Raw genomic sequence first — 21,615 nt, 5'->3', positions numbered from 1 at the left:
AATATTAGCAAATTCCATCGTTGTCATCTAGAGGAGCCAGCATTTCTGATAGCCTTCCTTTGCCATTGAACAAGTATATATTCTATTATTGACATTTTGTCTTATCTTTCCCATTTTTTTCTCACGGGGAATATAGTTATTTAACTGTAGAGAGTAAGAAAGAACCAAATATATAAAAGAGAGAAAAATATCAAAAAGTGTTTTAAAATTCTTTGGCATGGTTTCTACACAGATTTAACTTGTACAAGTACTTAATACTATGTCTATACTCTCTGCCACTCACTCAAGGGGATTAATTCAGTGAATCAAAATTGTCAGAATAGGAATATACATAAACTACTAACATATAAAACATCGACATAAGGAAATCCTGGGGGCAGTGTCCAGTGTGACATGAAAAGGAAAACTCCAACAAGGAAACAACCACACTAAGTTTGAAGTTTGTTTTCCTTGACATTATTTTTCAGACAGAGATGAGCAACCAAATATCTTAATTCCTAATGTAGATCTTGACTAAATGCATCTCTACACCATGACATTTTTTAAAACTGGTAATCTACCACATTGTACTAAGTCCATTCCTTGATTACATTATTATTAATCTGCCTCCTAGTGAGAAAATTTTGGTACCATAATACTGTTAGTACATTACACATAATACTGTTTTTCCTGTTTACTTTATTGCTTACCAGCAATGGCAGTTGAAGAGTTTCTTGTTTTGATTGATTAAAGTTCTAATTTATATGCCAAGTATTATATTAAGAGTTAGTACCCTTCTTGACTAGACTATAATAATATAACTATGTGCAGATAAGATAAGGTGAGTAAAAACACCAGTAAAATTGTTCTTATTATAGTAAAAGCTATGCAAAATTTGCAAGTCCTTACAGAGTTTCAAATATACATTTGACCTCAGCCGCAGCAACTTCTTCCTAGAAACATCGCCAAAGGCAAGGGAAGCAAGGGCAAAAATGAACTATTGGGACTTCATCAAGATAAAAAGCTTTTGCACAGCAAAGGAAACAGTCAACAAAACCAAAAGGCAACCGACAGAATGGGAGAAGATATTTGCAAATGACATATCAGATAAAGGGCTAGTATCCAAAATCTATAAAGAACTAATCAAACTCAACACCCAAAAAACAAATGATCCAATCAAGAAATGGGGAGAAGACATGAACAGACATTTCTGCAAAGAAGACATCCAAATGGCCAATAGACACGAAAAAATGCTCAACATCATTCGGCATCAGGGAAATACAAATCAAAACCACAATGAGATACCACCTCACACCAGTCAGAATGGCTAAAATTAACAAGTCAGGAAATGACAAATGGTGAGGATTCTCAGAAAGGGGAACCCTCCTACACTGTTGGTAGGAATGCAAGCTGGTGCAGCCACTCTGGAAAACAGTATGGAGGTTCCTCAAAAAGTTGAAATACAGCTACCCTATGACCCAACAATTGCACTACTAGGTATTTACCCCAAAGATACAAAGGTAGGGATCCAAAGGGGCACCTGCACCCCAATGTTTATAGCAGCAAAGTCCACAATAGCCAAACTATGGAAAGAGCCTAGATATCCATCAACAGATGAATGGATAAAGAAGATGTGGTGTATACATATATATATATATATATATATATATATATATATATATGCATATACATATATATATAATGGAATATTAAGCAGCCATCAAAAAATGAAATCTTGCCATTTTCAATGACGTGGATGGAACTAGAAATAAATCAATCAGAGAAAGACGAGTATCATATGATCTCACTGATATGAAGAATTTGAGAAACAAGACAGAGGATCATAAGGGAAGGGAGGGGAAAATGAAACAACATGAAACCGGAGAGGGAGACAAATCATAAGAGACTCTCAAACTGAGGGATGCTGGAGTGGAGGGAGGTGGGAGGGATGGGGTGGCTGGGTGATGGACATTGGGAGGGCAGGTACTATGGTGAGCGCTGTGAATTGTGTAAGACTGATGAATCACAGACCTGTACCCCTGAAACAAATAATACATTATATGTTAATAAAATAAATAAAAATAAATAAATAAAAGAGAGCAAGCACAAGTTTTTCTTTGTTTTGCTTTGTTTTTCAAATTAGGCTATAATATTGGCTGTTATAGCTCAAGACCTTAGGCAAATCATTCAACATTTCTAAGCATCAATTTACACATTGGTAAAAAGGGATAATCATGTCTAATTTGTCATATAGCTTCAAGGTTAATTATGATATGGTATAGAACATACCTTGTTTTGCATATGACACAAAATATATGCTCTCTATATAAGAGTTATTATTTACGAAATTCCTATCAAACTTTTAGGTGGCATGAGTTAGTGGCTGCCTTGGGGTGCCTGGGTGGCTCAATCGGTTAAGTGGCCAACTCTTGATTTCGGCTTGGGTCATGATCTCAAAGTCGTGAGATCAAGCCCTGTGTCAGGCTCTGTGCCCAGAGCAGAGTCTGCTTGTCCCTCTCCCTCTGCTCCTCTCCCCACCCTCATGCGCCCTCTCTCTCTCTGTCTCTAAAATAAATAAATAAATAAATAAATAAAATCTTTAAAATCTTTATGTTACATATTTTTATAAAAAATAATGCAGAAAATAAGAAGAGTTTATACAACAAGACATAACACACGACTTCATATCTAGAAAACATAGGATACATGACCTTCAAATAGTTTGTAAGTGGTAACATATGCACCCAAGTTTATTAACTGAATGGGAAGAATTGGACCGACACTACAGATAGTATGCAAAAACAATGGTGCTATAGATATTTATTTCATGATTCAGGTAACTATTAAAAGGAAAAATAATTTTATATCAATAAGAGAAAAGAGATATTTAAAATAAATTGAAACAGTATTGACTTTAAGTCATTACAGTATAAAACGTTTTTTACTGAAGTTTAGTTGACACATAGTGTTACATTAGTTTCAGTTGTACAATGTAGCATTTCAAGATGTCCATACATTATGCTGTGCTCACTGCAAGTGCAGTTGCCATCTGTCACCATCCAGAGCTATTACAATAGCATTGACTATATTCCTTATGCTTTACCTTCTATTTATGTGACTTATTTATTCCATAATTGAAAGTCTGTACATTCCACTCCCCTTCACACATTTTGCCCATCTCCCCACCCCTTCCTTCTGGCAACCATCAGTTTGTTCTCTGTATTTATGGATCTGTTCCTGTTTTGTTTGTTTGTTTATTCATTGCTTTGTTTTGTTTTTGAGATTCCAAATATAAGTGAAATCATATGGTATCTGTCTTTCTCTGTCTGACTTATTTGATTTAGCAAAACACCCTCTAGGTCAATCCATGTTGTTGCTAATGGCAGGATTTTATCCTTTCTTATGGCTGACTAATATTCCATTATATATATGTATCTCACAACATTTTTATCCTTTCATCTATCAATGTACACTTGGATTGCTTCCATATCTTAGCTATTGTGAACAATGTGGGTTCATATATCTTTTGGAATTAGTGTTTTTGATCAAACATTTTGATTAATCAGAATAGTCAGCAAAATGATTTATCTTCCATAACTACAGGTTTTATATTCACAATCATAAATCACGGACATGGAACTTACAGATAGTTTTAAAGGAAGACACAACTCAGCCACATCCATGTTATCAAGAGTGTTTAGCAAATGAGCTCAGCATTTCTTGTAGCTGTGACATGGATATAGGAAGATAGTACAAATTAGTTTAATTTTCATTTTCTTTTATTGAATCTTCATGATAACATTCATTCATATTACCTGAAACTTTGATTTGTTTGTATGAAACAGTATTTCAAGGACCAAATCTTTGAAGGCTTGTATCCTTTCTGGTCCCTTAGGGTATACATAAAAGTGTTTAGCATGAGGGCAACAGAATTATTGAGAATAGCTACTTCTTTTGTCAATGATTTTTTTTTTTTGCAGAAGAATTAGCATATATGAAAATAGAAATGGCAACCATGTGAGTAGAACAATAGAGAAAAAAAATTTTTTTTCCCTCTGACTAGGAGATGTGATGTATATGTAGGGCAAAATCACCAATGCCAAAGTAAATAGCAAAATAACCAAAACAAAGAAAAAGCCAATTACTACTAGGAGCCATGTATCTGAATGAGACCGTTGCAAAAAGGAAAGATAGCCACATGCAAAGTGTTCAGTGACATTGGAAACACAGTAATCTAGCTGGGTGAGGAGTATAAGGGGTGGGAAAATGGTCAGAAACATGCCCAGCAATGCACATAGCATAAACAGGTTACGGAGTTTCCTGTTCATGATGGTTGGATAATGAAGGGGCTTGCAAATGGCAACATAATGATCAAAGGACATGGCAATTAGAATTTGAAATTCATACCCCCATGAAAATAAAGAAAAGTTGGGCTGCACAACTGTTATAGGAAATGATATTATCCCTGGTGATAATTAACCCCAGAAATCAAAGACTACATATAATTGTAAATGAGATTTCTAATAAAGAGAAGTTCTAACTAAGAAATATGTAGGTGTCTATAGATGAAAGCCCACCCAAGTTAGGGTGATGATAATCAGGTTTCCATTGCCACATAACATGTATGTGATAAATAGGAAGAGTAAAATCACAATCAGAAGTCAGGATCATCAGGATCAAGGCTCAGCAGGACAAACTCTGATCATTATGTGGTTCTTTATTTCTTTCTCTTCCATTTTTATTTCTTTTAAAGATATGAGACAATATTGATGAATCTGGAGGACATTACCCTAAGTGAAACAAGTGGAAAGACAAAAAAATGCATGATTCCACTTATGTGAGATGTTAAAAAAGTCTATCTCATGGAAATGGAGAATAGAACGGTGGCTGTCTTGGGATGGAGCAAGGTGGGCAATGGGGAGTTGCTGTTAGCTGGTACAAAGTTCAGTTCTGTAAGATGAGTAAGTTCTCAAGATGTTGAAGATGAATATTATTGAAGAACATTGCTGTACTACATTTGCCTACAGTTAACAATACTGTATTGAGCCCTTAAAAATACAAGTGGGTAGATCTCGAGTTAGGTGTTCTCACCACTTTATAAATATAATTTGTACTTATTCACAATTATTGCAGTTACATATAGAGACCAATATTAATAATAATCACTACTATTTATTGATAGCTAATTATGCTATGGGCTTGATAGATTCATTTTCATCCCTATGGTATGTTATATATGCCAGAGGTACCCGACGCCTGATTTACCAGTGGGGAGGTATATGTTGAGAGGTTATAGAAACCCTAACTTTGTCACCTATTTGCCTTCTTTCACATACAGATTATACTTCAGATAGGATGAAATTGAGAAACCATTCACAAGTTTTCTCTTACATTTTGAGTCCCTTTCAATTTTCTATTACTTACTTTTTTCTCATCAATTCTTGTGCTATATTTCTCAGTTGAACATATTGCATAGAAATCATTAGGAATGTTGCACCACTAATTAGGATTATAGTATATTTCTATTACTAAAAAATGGTTTGTATTATTTAGAATACTTTATCGTATCCATAATCTTCTTTCATTTTCTCTCTCTCACACACACACATACATACACATACATCTTTCCAAAATACTTTAGGCACTTAATACCTTAAGTAGAATGGGTGGAAGAGTATTTTAACCTGTGTAATTCTAATTTTATATGAAATGGAAAATTTTACTCTGTTTTGAAGCTTTTATTTTCTACAAAACTTAAATGATTTTACTGTTTAGGCATCAAATAATTTAGACACATGCCCAGTTTCAAACTACTCCAAAACTAGGAAAGGAGCTATACATAAATATTTCAGCATAGTCAGAAAGTGGAGCTTACATTCCATGGAATTAGAGAAATTGAACTTATTCTACATATCGAAGCCACTATTTCATCACTACTTTCTACAGTATGTGTATACATATGTATGTACGTATGCATTTACTTGTATATCTACCTATGTCATACCTATACCTAGTGAGTCCTAGCTGGATTTGGAAAGACGGAGATGTATTTAGCACCATGCCTACAAAAGCATATGTGTTAAATATCTACGCTTTTTATTTTATTATTTTTTTAATTCTTTTTTTTTTTTTTTAGATTTTTATTTATTTAACAGAGATAGAGAGAGAGCACAAGTAGGCAGAGCGGCAGACAGAGGGAGAGGGAGAAGCAGGCTCTCCACCGAGCAGGGAGCCCGATGTGGGGCTCGATCCCAGGACCCTGGGATCATGACCTGAGCTGAAGGCAGCGGCTTAACCGACTGAGCTACCCAGGCACCCCATTATATCTACGCTTTTTAAACCAATTGATAAATTATATGAACACACCTTATTTAGTGAGCAATGTTTCTTGGTTTTTAAATGAAAACATTCACATTTTTCAATAAATCATATGGCATTTGAAGAATTTTTTTTCCTAGAGAAATTGCAAGATGGTGAAGGGATTTCTGACAAAGATCAATGAAAATCACAAAATTATATTTTCTGTATAGAGTAAGGAAAATATCATATCAATATTTACAGTGTATCCTCCATTCTGGGGGATAATTGTTTTCCTAAACAAGACTCAAAGTACAACTTTCTGAATTACGATAATTATTGTTCAAGAAGTTGCAACTAACAATGGGTTCAGAAGAACAGGAACCAGAAGGGCATATGAAGTTATTTCAATTGAATGGGAAATATATTAAATGTGCTTATAAGCTGTTAGAAAGATGTAATGAATAAGGTTGACAGGAAGGCCACCGCGATTTGAAGAAGTTGCTCAAATTTCATGTTTGTATATTTTAAATTGCCCTGCATTATGAGTGTCTAATTCGTGACACCTCAGCATTTCATTTGCTTGAGAAAAATAGAATCTTCCTTACCCTGTCCATGAAGGCTCGCTTGACTTGCTGGTTCCTTAGGCTATAAATAAAGGGGTTCAGCATGGGGGCTACTGAGGTGTTTAGCACAGCAACTCCTTTGCTCAGAGACACTCTGTCTTTTGCTGAGGGTTTAATATACATGAAAATGCAGCTGCCATAGGAGATGGAGATGACAATCATGTGGGATGAACAGGTGGAAAAGGCCTTTGTCCTCTGACTAGCAGAAGGAATCTTCAAAATTGTTCTGATGATATATATGTAGGACAGAATTATGATTACCAAAGTGAACATTAAAGTAAACAGAGACCAGGAAAACCCCATTATCTCTAGGAATTTTGTGTCTGAACAAGAAAGTTGCAGCAGGGGAAAATAATCACAGGTGAAATGGTCAATAATATTAGATCTATAGTAATTAAGGTTTAAGAGCAACATGAGTGCAGGGAGTACGATTAAGAATGAAATCAACCAAGAAGCAAAGACAAGGAGTGTGCAGACTCTGGGATTCATGATGGTCATGTAATGCAGAGGTTTGCAGATGGCAATGTAACGGTCATAGGACATGGCAGCCAGGAGGTAAAATTCAGTGACTCCCAACAGAATGAAAAAAAATAACTGAGCAATGCAATTATCAAAAGAAATAGTTTTATCTCCTGTAATCAGGGTGCCCAGGAACTTGGGTACGCTGACAGTCGTGAATGAAACCTCTAGCAAGGAGAAGTTTCTGGGGAAGAAAGGAGATGAGGATCCAGCAGGGTGAGGGTGATAATGGTCAGGTTCCCAGTGATGCTGAGCATGTAGGTGATGAGCAGAAAGACAAAGATCACCCCCTGAAGCTGTGGGTCATCTGACAATCCCAGGAGGATAAACTCTGTTAGTTCTGTGTGGTTTCTCATTCTTCAGTCACTTATTTGTTGTTCTACCAGACCTCTAGGAGAAAACACAAGGAACAAACTCGAAGAGTGAATTAGCAAAGGTCGAAGTGTGGAGCCAGAATTTGGCTGAAATACTATGTGTTTTCATCTATAGGTGAGATTTTATGAATCTTCAACAGATTCTTCCTGGCCCACCACACATCTGTGCTGAAATCTCCTGTGAACTACTCCACTACATTGTGCGTGTGTGAAAGTTAGGACAGAGTCTGAACTTCAAAGCCTTTGCAACACAGTCCAGTGCCTGGAAGTGTCATAGGAGGCTTAAAATAAACACTTGTCTAATTAATTAATTAAGTCATGCTGAGTTTGTTCTTGCATCACAAACACCCATCAGGTGACGTTCTCTATTGTATGCCCAATTCCTGGCTGCATATTATGTAGGTTGTGTCTTTGTTTTACAAGATGTGTTTTCCTACTTTATCTACTTTTCAATATGTATTTATTTGCTGGGCCTAAATTCTCCATATGGAGTAAATTTATAAGAAAGGACATGTAAAAGAAGCCCAAATTTTTCTGATACATAATTTTAAAAAAAACTTCATAAAACATTATTTCAAAATTGGTTTCATTAAATTTCTTTAGAATGCATTTAATTAACTTTACTCCTGCTCAGTAACAATACTGTGTCTTCATCAGGGTTTGCTTTTCCTAGGAAACAGTTTTTCACAACACCTGGAAGCCTCAATATGCATTCTCATCAAATAGACAATATTTGGTTTCATTTGAATTGAAATTCAATTCAATCCCCAAATTGAAATTTTTGCACTAAATTTACTGGCTTAGGAGATCCTGGTTTAAAAATGTATATTATTACTCTTCCATAGGTAATAACGTGTCAATGCACCACATTTTTAACCTTATTTCAACTTTTTTTGCATATCCCTTATTTTCTTAACTTTCCTACCAATTTTAACACTTCCTGAAAAATAATAACTTGACTGAATTACACATTTTGGCTACTGATTAAACCTTTGAGGGAATGTATGAAGAGCTATGAAGGAAGATATTAATATATATAGAAAGGTTCATGTGAGCATCACTGAAAAGGAGTACTTAAAGGCCAATTTTCAAGGATTGGTAAATACAAGCCTAAAGAAAGTCTACCAAGAGATGATCCAATATCACAGACTGGGGGAGGTATACTACACTATTTATGTAAAAATGTTAATGAAAATTCAATGGACTGTATTCATTTACCAACATCAGTTAAGCCTGATGGATGTTATTCATTCATTCATTCAGCAGCCTTTGGGGAGAAAAGACAAGACAATGTTAACAAGGTGCATATGATTCCTCAAGCCTGAAGCCATCCCAAGGATGTACTCATGCAGAGTATGAAGGATATCTCTAAGCATTTAGCTCATCTTTTTATTTCTGAATGCAGGTCCATATTTCCCCTGCAAGAACATGGTTTAGGTTTACCTTAAATTATCTTCCATTCATTTTTGTCAAAATCAAGAATCCCTTCTAAGAACCCCTGAGATATACTCTTTGAGCTATTCAAAATGAAAGTTAACAATAATACTTCATATTTGTTCAATAAGATGGCCACAAAGTACCTTCAAAGTTTCATTCTGAAAACACCACTGTTCTGTTCCTTATTCAGTCATCAATAATCAAAGAAAAAAGGAAAAGTACATAAATTCATAATAAGATCATGGTATCAAAATACTATTAATTTCTTACTTACGACACTCTCAGGTAAATTGCTACTGCAGAAAGTATATGGGCTCTGCAGTTAGAGAAACATGGGTTAAAAATCCAAATGGGCAGCTTAATGGATTTGTGATTTTGAATGGTACTTAATTTCCTTAAGAGTCAGTTTTCTCTGTTTACCATGGACATGAAATTTCAAGGGCGTTTTGGGAATTAACTGAAATTATAAGTGAAAGTGCTGTATAAACCATGTGGCACTAAATATGCTTTAAGAAGAGCTGGTTTATTTATGTTCTTTTAGTTGGAATTGTTTTTCAACTTTGGGCAGATTATTCATAGTTACTGTGATTAAGGAAAGGCATTATTTATTCCAAGGACATACTAAGGATTTATATATTCTATCTCATTTAGCTTTTATGACACACTGATGGAACTTTATCTTTATTCCCAAATGAAGCACAAGGGTAGTGTAGTTTTTACCTTAGATATATTTGTATATCTAACAAGTGTTCAATATAATCAGAGACTACCTAAAATTAAAGTCTGTTCTCTTAAAGAAAGTACTACATAACCAATATTCAATTAGAAACACGGCATAGAGATGGTAATTTCCTGCTTTTCATTTAATGGAGAATGAATAAATTGATATAATAAAACAAAACATACTAACATCCCTTTACATTTTTAAAAATAAATCCAGTTGGAAAATGAAATTCTAATATATCCTGTTTAATCTGATTAAAAGTTGAGCTGATAAGTAATGAAGCAATGATACAGTTTGGGAGACTCCATTGCCTTCCATATGTCTGACTTACCTCTGATTTTCATGCAGGCTGACTAACATGTAGAATGGCCATAACATAAAATGTATTAGCAGTTGCCATTGTTGTAATGCAGGGAAAGCAGCATTCCTGAACACATTTCCTCTTAATGAACCCCTTCGCTTTCTACTGTTAATGTTTTTGTCCTAAATTTCCCATTATTTCTTGAGTACAGAGAGTGAGACAGGAGCAAATATATGAAAGAGAGAAAATATCAGAAGGTGTTTTAAAACTGTCTGATATGTCTACACAGATTTTATGTAGCATGAGCTTTGTAATGTTTTATCTGTTCTCTCTGCCGATGGCTCACGGGGAATAATTCAGTGAATCAAAATTGCCAGAACCGGACTGCACACAAAACACTAAGGAATATAAAACATAATACACACTAGAACTGAAATTTGACAAGGAAGCTTAGGGGACAGTGTCCAATGAGACAGAAAAAATAACAATGAGCAAACAACCATTCTAAGTGTGATTTGTTTCTCTTGAGAAACAAACAGACCAACAGAGATTATTTTTCAGACAGAGTTACCAACTAAATATCTCAGTTCATACTTCAAAACTCTACCAAAGTTGTCTTTACACCATGTCATTTTTAAAAACTGGTAATCTACCACATTGTACTAAGTCATTCATTGTCTCCATTAACTTTAATCTGCCTTCCAAGAAGAATGTTTGGTACTATAATACTGCTAGTACTTTATGCTTCTTTTCCTTCTCACTCTGTTGCTCACCAGCAATGGCATTTGAAGAGGTTCTTGTTTTGATTGATTAACGTCCCAGTGTATATTCCAAGTATAATATTAGGAATTGGCACCTTCCCTGACTAGACTATAATAATGCAGTCATGCCCAAATGATATAATGTGAGTGTAAAATACCAATAAAATTGTGCAAATCCTTAGTAAAAGCTAAGCAAAATATGCTGGTCCTTAAGAGTTCGGAAAATGTATAAAATAAAGCAAACACAAGTTTTTAGTCATTTTTTTGTTTCATTTTTCAAATCAGTTCATCATATTAGCTGTTATAGCTCAAGACCTCAGGCAAATTACTCAACCTTTCAATTTACACATTTATAAAAGAGAGATAATCACTCTAATTTGCCATATAGCTGTGAAAACTAAATATGATATGATTTAGGACATACCTAGTTGAGTATATGGCATAGAATAAATGCTTTATACAGAAGAGATATTATTATTTGTGAAATTCCTATTAGACTTCCAGTTGGCATGAGTGTAATGGTGACTGCCTAAATATTCGTCTATATCATATTTTTAAATATAATACAGATAAACAAGGAGAGTATATAAAATAAGACATAACATATACCTTAAGCCTAACTATAAAACAGAAGACATATGACCTTCAAATAATTTACAAGCAGTAAAATAAACAAACCTATAGCTGAGAGGGAGGACTTGGACAAATACTGCAGATAGTATGCAAAAAATATGGCTGTTACAGATAATATATTTCATTTCTTATAACTTTAAGAAAGAAACTGTGATATCAGTGACAAAATAAAATTTAAGAGTAAGTTGATCAAAACTGTTTACTCCTTTTGCTATTACCGTTTACAATATCTTTATTATTCAGAACAATCAGTAAAATGATGTATGCTTTATAGCCACTGGCTTTCTATTTAGAATTGTAAGCCAATGAGGAAATGGAATCTATAGATGGTTTGAAAGAAAGACACAACAGAGTTACTTTCAGTTTAAAAGAAAAATTAAAGTGCTCAGCCTTGCAAGTATCTGTGAGATGGATATTGGAAGAAACTCTAGAAGTTGAAATTTTATTTGTCCTTTATTGGATCTTCACAATGACATCCATTCATGTTAATACATCCTTTCATTTGTTTCTAGAAAACAGTACTTTCTGAAGCAAGTTTTTGAAAGCTTGTTTTACTTGCTGGTTCCTCAGGGTATAAATAAAAGGGTTCAACATGGGCGCAATCGAGGTGTTGAGAATAGCTACTCCTTTGGTCAGTGATGCTCTTTCTTTTGCTGAAGGCTTGACATACATGAATATACAGCTCCCATAAGAGATGGAAATGACAATCAAGTGAGAGGAACATGTGGAGAAAGCCTTTTTCCTCTGACTAGCAGATGGGATTCTCAGGATGGTGCTAAGGATGCACAGGTAGGAAAGCATCACTAATGCCAAAGTGAAGAGCAGAGTAACAAAAGCAAAGTAAAAACCAATCATCTCTAAAAGCCCTGTATCTGAGCATGAGAGTTGTAAAATGGGGAAATAGTCACAAGAGAAATGATCAATTACATTGGAAGCACAGAAATCTAGCTGGAGGATGAGCATGAGTGGTGGGAAAATGGTAAGAAATCCTCCTAGCCAAGACCCAAAGACAAGCAGGGTACAGATTTTTTTGTTCATGATGATGGTGTAATGAAGAGGCTTGCAGATGGCAACATAACGATCAAAAGACATGGCAGTGAGAAGAAAAAATTCAGAAACTCCCATGAAGATGAAGAAAAATAGTTGAGCTAAGCAATTGTTATAGGAAATGGTCTTGACATTCGTAATGATTGCCCTCAAAAATCTGGGAATAGAGACACTGGTGAATGTAATTTCTAAGAAGGAGAAATTCTGTAGGAAGTAATACATAGGAGTCTTGAGATGACAGTCTATCCAGGTGAGGATGATGATGGTTAGGTTTCCAGTGACACTTAACACATAAGCCATAAATAAAAAGATAAAGATTACAACCTGGAGCTGTGGGTCGTCTGAGATGCCCAAGAGAACAAACTCTGTAATCATTGTATGGTTTCTCATACTGCTTTTTATTTTCTTTAAGCAAAATCTGTTGAGAAACAAAACAGAAAGAAAGAGTATGTGAATAGTAAAGGAATTGAAGATTTAAAGATTTAAATGTTCATATTATTATCTCCATTGAAATGAAGCATGGAACTTTTTTCCTGTGTACAATTTTGGCACAAATATTTCACACATTCTCTCTTAAAAAGGAAAACCCATATTCACAGGTCTATGTTAAAAGTCCCCTCATGAGTGACTTTATATAACTCCTGTAGGAATTATATAAATTGTCTATATATGAAATATATTTCTTAATTTTTACTTATTTATTTTTATTTTATTTTAATTCCAGTATTGGTAACACACATTGTTATATTCATTTCAGTTGTACAATATAGTGATTCAACAATTGCATACATCACCCAGTGCTCATCAGGACATGTGCACTCCTTAATCCCCATCCCCTATCTCCCCCATTCTCCCACCCACCTCCCCTCTGGTAATCATCAGTTTGTTCTCTATAGCTAAGAGTTTGTTTCTTGGTTCCATAAAGGAGGAAAGAATATCCAATGGGAAAAAGACAGTCTCTTCAACAAATGGTGTTGGGTAAACTGGTCAGCTATATGCAGAAGAATGAAACTACACTACTCTCTTACACCATACACAAAACTAAACTCAAAATGGATTAAAGACCTACCTGTGAAACCTGAATGCATAAAAATCCTAGAAGAGAGCACAGGCAGTAATTTCTCTGAAATTGGACATAGCAAAATTTTTCTAGATATGTCTCTAGAGGCAAGGGAAATTCATTTCTGCTATAATAGTTATCACATCTGTAATTTAGATATTGAGACATTGTTTTCCAGTTTCCAAGATTGTGTGCCCTTAGGACTGAAATGCCTAATTCTGAGTTTTAACTTTGATGCCATTTGCAAACTTCATTGTCTTCTTTTTTTTTTTTTCAAACTTCATTGTCTTCTAAGATTTTGGTGGAAGCTGATGACCCAGTCACAATTCCTGAACTTATTAAGAGCTACGATTATTGTTATTCTTAATATATATTCTTTTAAATGTGACCAGAAGAAATAAATGTGTTTCCTATCTTAGAAATATAAACCTAGAATTGCCTTGGTTGTAAATGAGAGTAAAGTTCTTTATTTGTGGGAAATAAAACAGAAGCCAGAGATATAATTTAACACATAGATGAAGCCATATAAATAACATACTTTTTACAACATACTGATCCACTTATATCATCTTCATGTTCCTTATTTAAATTAACAATTGACTTAGTTTTCTGGTTCTTTTTTCTTTTCAAACTATGTTCACTTTGTCTTTTTACTCTCAAATTTGTCTGAGGGCAAGAGGATTGCATAAGGGAATTTTTTGATCACAAAATATCTCATTGTCTTCTTTCCAGAAGACTAAATAAGTAGAATCAATAAAATTTTCTGTAAAATTTACTTTATAGAAACCACAAATTATTAAAATGTAATCTTTGTGGCTAACTGAACGTAATAATAAAAAAATTAAAAATTGTAAAAAAAAATGAAGCTCATTCTGTTTCAATTAAAAAAAAGCAGTTAACTAAAATAAATAGGTTTCTTTTTTAGTAAATTCAGTGAATTTGGTTTTGGAGAAATTTTCAATGCTGAAAGATATAAAATATTTTTGTGATTAAAAAAATGTAATCTATATGACTTTTATCCATCATGTTCTGTCTTTATTCTTAGCAACCAGATTTTATCTCTGCTATAAGTTCTCAATAATATTTGCTGTATTATTTTCTTCCTGTGGGGATAAGTGTCAAGCTTACATTGTGCCTTTTCTTCTTTTATTTTTTCCTGACAATCAATATTCTCTTCTTTTAGGAATAGACACATATTTATTATAACATACCAGCAAAATTGGCAGATCAAAATTCAGAGATTGTTACTGTATTTTGAACAATGACTGAAATATTAAATTACAAAATTAGTAATTGTAAATATACTGATGTGATAACTTGGGGATCCCTGCAATTTATTTCAACAAAATAACCTCTGGAATGAGAGATAAACACATTCATTGACAAGTTTGGAACATACTTACTTTTTGATATGTCTAATGATTCAAGTCATAAACATAACCCCAGATTTTCTTAATTTACTTAAAATGTGAGAGGCAGTGCATTCATAATCTACTTCAGGAGGCTTTTGTCATGAGTTTACCCTTGTTTTTGTAATGTAAAAGCCTCTCACACTGAGAAAATGCAGGATTGCATGCAAGCTTTCTATAGCCTCTGCTCTAAGTAAAGGAATTTCTTTTTATCACTTTTATCTTTCTGTATAACCATAAACATTGTTTTGACCTGAACTTCAAGAAGTACTCTTGTAACCCTGTGAGTTCTTTAAGAGATTTCCAGGGAATAACGAAGGTAAAATATTTCACAGCTCCCTGGATAAGAGGAAGATTAAATGAATACTATCCAAAACCAAAACAATTTTACCTTGTCTGGTCATTGTATAAATCCTTGAGAGACCAGAGTGAAGAAAGGAAAAGGTGCAAAGAGGTAAACTCAAGAAGTACAGTGATGCCATGACATGCATCTTCCCAGAAAGCTAGCAAAATAGTGACATAAAAGCAAAAGTGTACCTACCAGCAACCCAATCAGCCTGGTTTCCCTTTGTCTGTACTTAGTTTTCCTGATATGCCCATGGAACTCAATCTACACTCAGGAGATAATTTATTCCCAGTTCCTTTAGGACTGGTTAAATACAGGACTGAGCTGCACAGTAGTGGACCTTTCAGTGAAGGTAGCACCAGGCTTTTTAAATTTATACATCTCCACCTTTATAAAATAGAATGAATAAACAATTTATTTTTGTTGTGTATTTTTATTATTAACTTTAAAGTGAAAATAGAGCTTTGAAATGAAAATGTCCCAGTTACCAAATTTGTTGTAAAAAAAAAAAAAAAAAAGAACAAAAAACTAAAAAAACATTTTCCGACTTCAGTGTTAAGCTATTGTCCACCTTCTTCCAAAAACCATTCAGGATTAAATCCTCTGCCAGATCTAAAAGCCTCTCTAGAAATCCTTTATCTTGTCAGCCCTCAGCCCCAACCTGCTTACTTACTCCATGGGACCAATTCTGGATCTCATTATTCCCTTGAAAATGCCTGCTCTGTGCTCAACAAACTTACCTATGTTTTCTTTTTAAAGTTATTAATTTTTTTAAAAAATGTGAGTATAGTTGACACACAATGTCATGTTAGTTTCAGGTGTACAACTTAGTGATTTGACAAGTTTATACATTATGCTCTGTTCACCACAAGTGTAGCTGCCATCTGTCCCATTACACTGGTATTACAATATCGATTGGATATCTTCTTTTGTGTGTTTTACTCCCATGACTTACTCATTCCATAACTGAAAGCCTGTTTCCCGCTCCCCTTCACCCATTTTACCCAACTCCCCACCCACCTCTCCTCTGGCAACTATCAGTTTGTTCTCCATATTTACAGGTTTGATTCTGCTTTTTGTTTGTTTGTTTGTTTGTTTATCGGAACATTTTATTTATTTATTTGAGAGAGAGAAAGATAGCAAGAGAGAGCATGAGCAGGGACGGGGGAGAGGGAGAAGCAGGCTCCCCGCTGAGCAGGGAGCCCCATGCAAGGCTTGATCCCAGGACCCCAAGATCATGACCTGAGCCAAAGGCAGACACCTAACTGACCGAGCCACTCAGGCACCCTGTTTATTCATTTTTTTAAAAAAGTCTTTATGAGGAGAATCATATGGTATTTGTCTTTCTCAGTCTGGGCTATTTCACTTATGATAATACCCTCTATGTCCGTCCATGTTGTCTCAAATGCAGGATCTCACCCTTTTATATGGCTGCATATTATTCCATTATATACATTATATATATACACATATGTATATACATATGTACATACACACAGACACACAATATACACACACTATATATATCACCTCATTTTATATACACACACACACACTGATAATATATATCACTTCTTCCATATCCATTTATCTATTGACAGACACTTAGGTTGTCCCATATCTTGGCTATTATAAATAATGTTGCAATAAACATAGGGGTGTGTATATTATTGAAATTGGTGGTTTTTTGTGGGGTGATAAATACCCAATAATAAAATCATTGGGTCATAAGGTATTTCTATTCTTAATTTTCCGAGGAACCTCCATAATGTTTCCCACAGTGGGTATAACAATTTACATTCTCACCAACAGTGCAAGTGGGGTCCTTTTTCTCCACATCTTCTCAATGTGTTACTGTTTGTCATTTTGATTTTAGCCATTCTAACTGGTGTAAGGTAACATCTCAGTGTGGTTTTGATTTGCATTTCCCTGTTGATACATGATTCATGATGTTGAGCTTCTTTCCATGTGACTGTTGGCTATCTATATGTCTTTGGGGAAATGTCTATTCAGGTCCTCTGACCATTTTTTTAAACAGATTATTTGCTTTTGGTGTACAGTTGCGTAAGTTCTTTAAGTATTTTGGAATTAACCCCTTATCAGATATATCGTTTGCAAGTATTTTTTCCCATTCAGTAGGTAGACTTATTGTTTTGTTGATAGTTTCATTTGTTGTGCAACAACTTTTTATTTTGCTGCAGTCCCAATAGTTTATTTTTGCTTTTGTTTCCCTTGTCCGAGGGGACAGATCTAGAAAAGTGTTGCTACAGTTGATGTCCGAGAAATTACTGCCTGTGATTTCTTCTAGGATTATTTATGGTTCCAGGTCTCACATTTAGGTTTTTTATCCATTTTGAGTTTATTTTTTTGAGATTTTTTTTTTTCAATTTGAGTACATGGTGTTGGAAAGTGGCCAGTTTCATTCTTTTACATGTAACTTCCAGCACTGTTTATTGAAAATACTGTTCTTTCCCCATTGTATATTCTTATCTCCATTGTCATAGAGTAATTGACAATAAGATCATAGGTTTATTTCTTGGGTCTGTAGTCTGTTGTATTGACCTATTGATCTATGTCTCTACTTTTGTACCACACTGTTTTGATTACTATACCTTTGTAGTATATATGGAAATCTGGGATAGGGATACCTCCAGCTTTGTTCTTTCTCAGGATTGCTTTGGCTATTGGGGTATTCTGTGAGTCCCTACACATTTTAGGATTATCTGTTCTTGTGAAAAATGTTATTGGTATTTTGATAGGGATTGCTCACTGAGGTCTCAGGCCACTGGACACGGATCCTAGTCCAGTATGGGCTTTTAGGGTAGATGGGATGGGAGACATTGTCCCTGTAGCTCTTTGGTTTTTTTTAAGCTACAGCTATTTTTTTTTTTCCTACCCAAGGACAGAGGAATCTATTTCTAGTCCCTCAGTACCATCCCTCCCACTTATGTTCCCAGTAGGGGGTGGCGGCTCCCTTTGTTACTGTGTCTCCCTGTTTATTTTGTGCTCTTGCCTTTGTCCTTGTCTTTGGGCATTCAGAAGCTGTTCAGTCAGCCCTCAGTTCTTCTTGAGGAGGAATTGTACTACTATTAGGCATAATTTGGTGTGTTCTGTGGAGGAGGTGTGTCCAGGGTCTTCCACCACGCCACGCCATCTTCTCCCTTCAAAGAAGCATTTTAATATCTTGAAAACTCAGAAGAGTGTTTGGAACTTTAACTTTTCATTTTTAAATATAAGAGTAAATTGCATAGAATACCAGAGAAGACTTGCATATAATTTAGCAGGTTCGTTGTTGGTTAAGTTTTAGGAAATCAAGTTGCTACCAGTATCACTTCATTAGCTACAATGTTAAGTCTATTTGTGTGCTTTCTTTTTCATATATACAAGTACTGGTAGAACATACATTTGAGTACTAAATTTTGATAGATATTTCAAAATTTCCCTCCCACAGACTAGAATAAACACCATTGCAAGCTAAGCATCACAGATATTAGAAATCATTTACACATTGTACAAATGGAAAGACGAAATGAAGCCACAATACACTAAATAATGACAGTCATGTAAAGAGCAGATCGCAGTGCCCAGATGTTGAGGTTAAAGAGACCCAATATCTTTGCAAACTTGCAAAACTTATTTAACCTTTCTTTTTTTTTTTTTTAAAGATTTTATTTATTTGACAGAGAGAGACACAGCGAGAGAGGGAACACAAGCAGGGGGAGTGGGAGAGGGAGAAGCAGGCTTCCCGCTGAGCAGGGAGCCCGACGCGGGGCTCAATCCCAGGACCCTGGGATCATGACCTGAGCCGAAGGCAGACGCTTAACGACTGAGCCACCCAGGCGCCCCTTATTTAACCTTTCTGAGCATCAATTATTCTACTCATAAAATGAGAAGACTAATAGTCTTAACTACTAGGATAACCTAAAGATTAAAGGAGATAATTAGTGAAAGTGCTACAGACTAGTTAGGATACAGGAAGTACTCAGTAGATAAATGTTTACTCTTTTAATTTTATATTCCCCAATTATTAGAGAGGTTGAACTTTTTTTTTTTTTTTTAAAGATTTTATGAGACAGAGATAGTGAGAGAGAGCACCAGTGGGGAAGAGAGGGAGAAGCAGACTCCCACAGAGCAGGGAGCTGAACATGGAGATCTATCCCAGGACCCTGGGATCATGACTGAGCTGAAAGCAGACACTTAACTGACTGAGCCACCCAAGCACCCGCGAGGTTGAACATTTTTTTGTACCTAATAGTTTTAGTGAGTTAAGCATGGGGCTATTCCATATGCTCCTACATATATGTTTACAAACACATACATTTTAATGAAAGAAGATTTTTCTTGAAAGATGGATCAAACATAGTGTCATTTCAATGAATTAAGCATAAGGCAATCTCCATATGCTTCTACACTTAAGTCTACAGACACTTATATCTTAATGAAAGACATATTACTTGAAAGAATGATTATATACAGTGTAGTTTCAATGACTCAAGCACAGGGCTATTCCCATATGTGTCTACACTTAAGTTTATAGACACTTAGAGCATAATAAAAAGAAGATGTTGCTTGAAAGAAAGATTATAAACAGTGGAGTTTCAATGACTAAAGTACAGCAAAATTTCCATATATTTCTATACTTACTTTTATAATCACATCTTTTTTTTAACTTTCTATTTAAATTCCAGTTAGTTAACATACAGTGTAGTGTTAGTTTCAGGTGTACACTATAGTGACTCAAAACTTCCCTACAACACCTGGTGCTCATTCCAAGGACTATTCTCCTTCATCTGCATTACCTATTTCACCCATTCTCTGACATACTTCTCCTTTAGTAACTATCAGTTTGTTCTCTATAGTTTAAGAGTCTCTTTCTTGGTTTGTCTCTCTCTCTTTTGTTTCCTTTTGCACATTTGTTTTGTTTCTTAAATTTCACTTATGATTTGAAATCATATGGTATTTTTCTTTCTCTGACACCCTTATTTCAGTTAGCATAATACTTTAGAGAGATTGAACATTTTAAAAGATTTTATTTTCCAACCATGAATTGTCTATTCCTAACTCATGTTCACTTTTTGGGGGTTATGTCTTATTTACTAGTAGGAGATATTTATTTCTTGACTATAAACATGGTGAATTTCTTTTGTTGCACCAAGTTTTCAGAACCTCTCTGCCGGAGTCCAGCTCCAGCCGGGGTGGGTCTCTCGTAGGAAAGGACGGCGTCGGCGAATGAGGAGACACAGACACAGGATCAGGTTACAAGCATCTCCTCCTGACAGCCTCGGAGGAACTTTATTTATATGTTACGATATTTTTGTTTTTCCATACTTTCGTAACATGTGATTATGTTTTTTTACAATTTATCGAGATAATCTTAGATCATTTTCTGGATTACAGCCATAGCCTTCTTTTATTTTTCCTTTGTAATGATTAACATGACCTTTATTGATTTCCGCTTATTGACTTTCGCTAAAACTAAAAAACAGTACGCAAAGAGAAAGGTGCTAGACAGAGCGTGACCATCTTGTTATTTTGTTCTATAGAAACTAATTCTTCGTGGAATTAGTTTCATTATGATTGCTTAGATAGGCGTAACTAAGATGAGTAGTCACTTTATCATGAAACCCCAGAAATATTCCCACAATTATAAAGATTGCCATAAACAAAATGAAAGAGAATAGCAGGAGCCAGCTGTGGAGTCTCCTGTTTTCAGGATCGTCCCCCATACTTGGACCTTGTCAAACAGCATGAGTATCTTGGCTCGCGCCATCTCCCCCTTTTTTATTTTTGGCCTTCAGTTGCAAAGTCTTCAATTCCAAATGAATTTGTTTTATTTCTCTACTTAGTAATTTGACGAAGACTGGAAAGAGAAACAAAAGGGAGATAATAATTAGTGCTGATATACCTAGATTGATGAGGGATGGAAACCAGGCAGTAGTGGAGGTGTATTTCTGCACCTCTCCTTAACTTATTTATGAGGTGCTTCTACTAAAAAATATTGTATCCAGAATTCTTGGTGACCTAGTTTTCTTAGAGCACCTTTCCACACATACTTCAAAATCATGTAAATATTCATTTATGCTCACTATTTCTATGGTTTCG

At 34.9% G+C, this 21,615-nt stretch overlaps 1 protein-coding gene and 2 pseudogenes across 1 annotated transcript; all 3 read right to left on the bottom strand.

Annotated features, from left to right (window-relative positions):
• Window positions 1-3,785: 3,785 nt before the first annotated feature.
• Window positions 3,786-4,640, bottom strand: LOC118540670 (olfactory receptor 6C3-like; annotated as a pseudogene).
• A 2,211-nt stretch (window positions 4,641-6,851) lies between these two features.
• Window positions 6,852-7,777, bottom strand: LOC118540680 (olfactory receptor 6C1-like; annotated as a pseudogene).
• A 4,372-nt stretch (window positions 7,778-12,149) lies between these two features.
• Window positions 12,150-13,095, bottom strand: LOC118538139 (olfactory receptor 6C3-like). Its single transcript, XM_036095969.2, has one exon. The coding sequence runs from the start codon at window positions 13,086-13,088 to the stop codon at window positions 12,150-12,152; it is 939 nt and encodes a 312-aa protein (XP_035951862.1). The 5' UTR covers window positions 13,089-13,095.
• Window positions 13,096-21,615: the final 8,520 nt, after the last annotated feature.

The sequence above is a fragment of the Halichoerus grypus genome, chromosome 6 (assembly GCF_964656455.1).
Source record: "Halichoerus grypus chromosome 6, mHalGry1.hap1.1, whole genome shotgun sequence".
In the NCBI taxonomy this organism is placed as follows: Eukaryota; Metazoa; Chordata; class Mammalia; order Carnivora; family Phocidae; genus Halichoerus; species Halichoerus grypus.
This window is presented reverse-complemented; position numbering and strand designations above follow the sequence as displayed.

What these genes read in the sequence shown, in the direction of transcription:
- LOC118538139 (XM_036095969.2), bottom strand. Translation starts at nt 13,088, where the DNA reads ATGAGAAACCATACAATGATTACAGAGTTTGTTCTCTTGGGCATCTCA.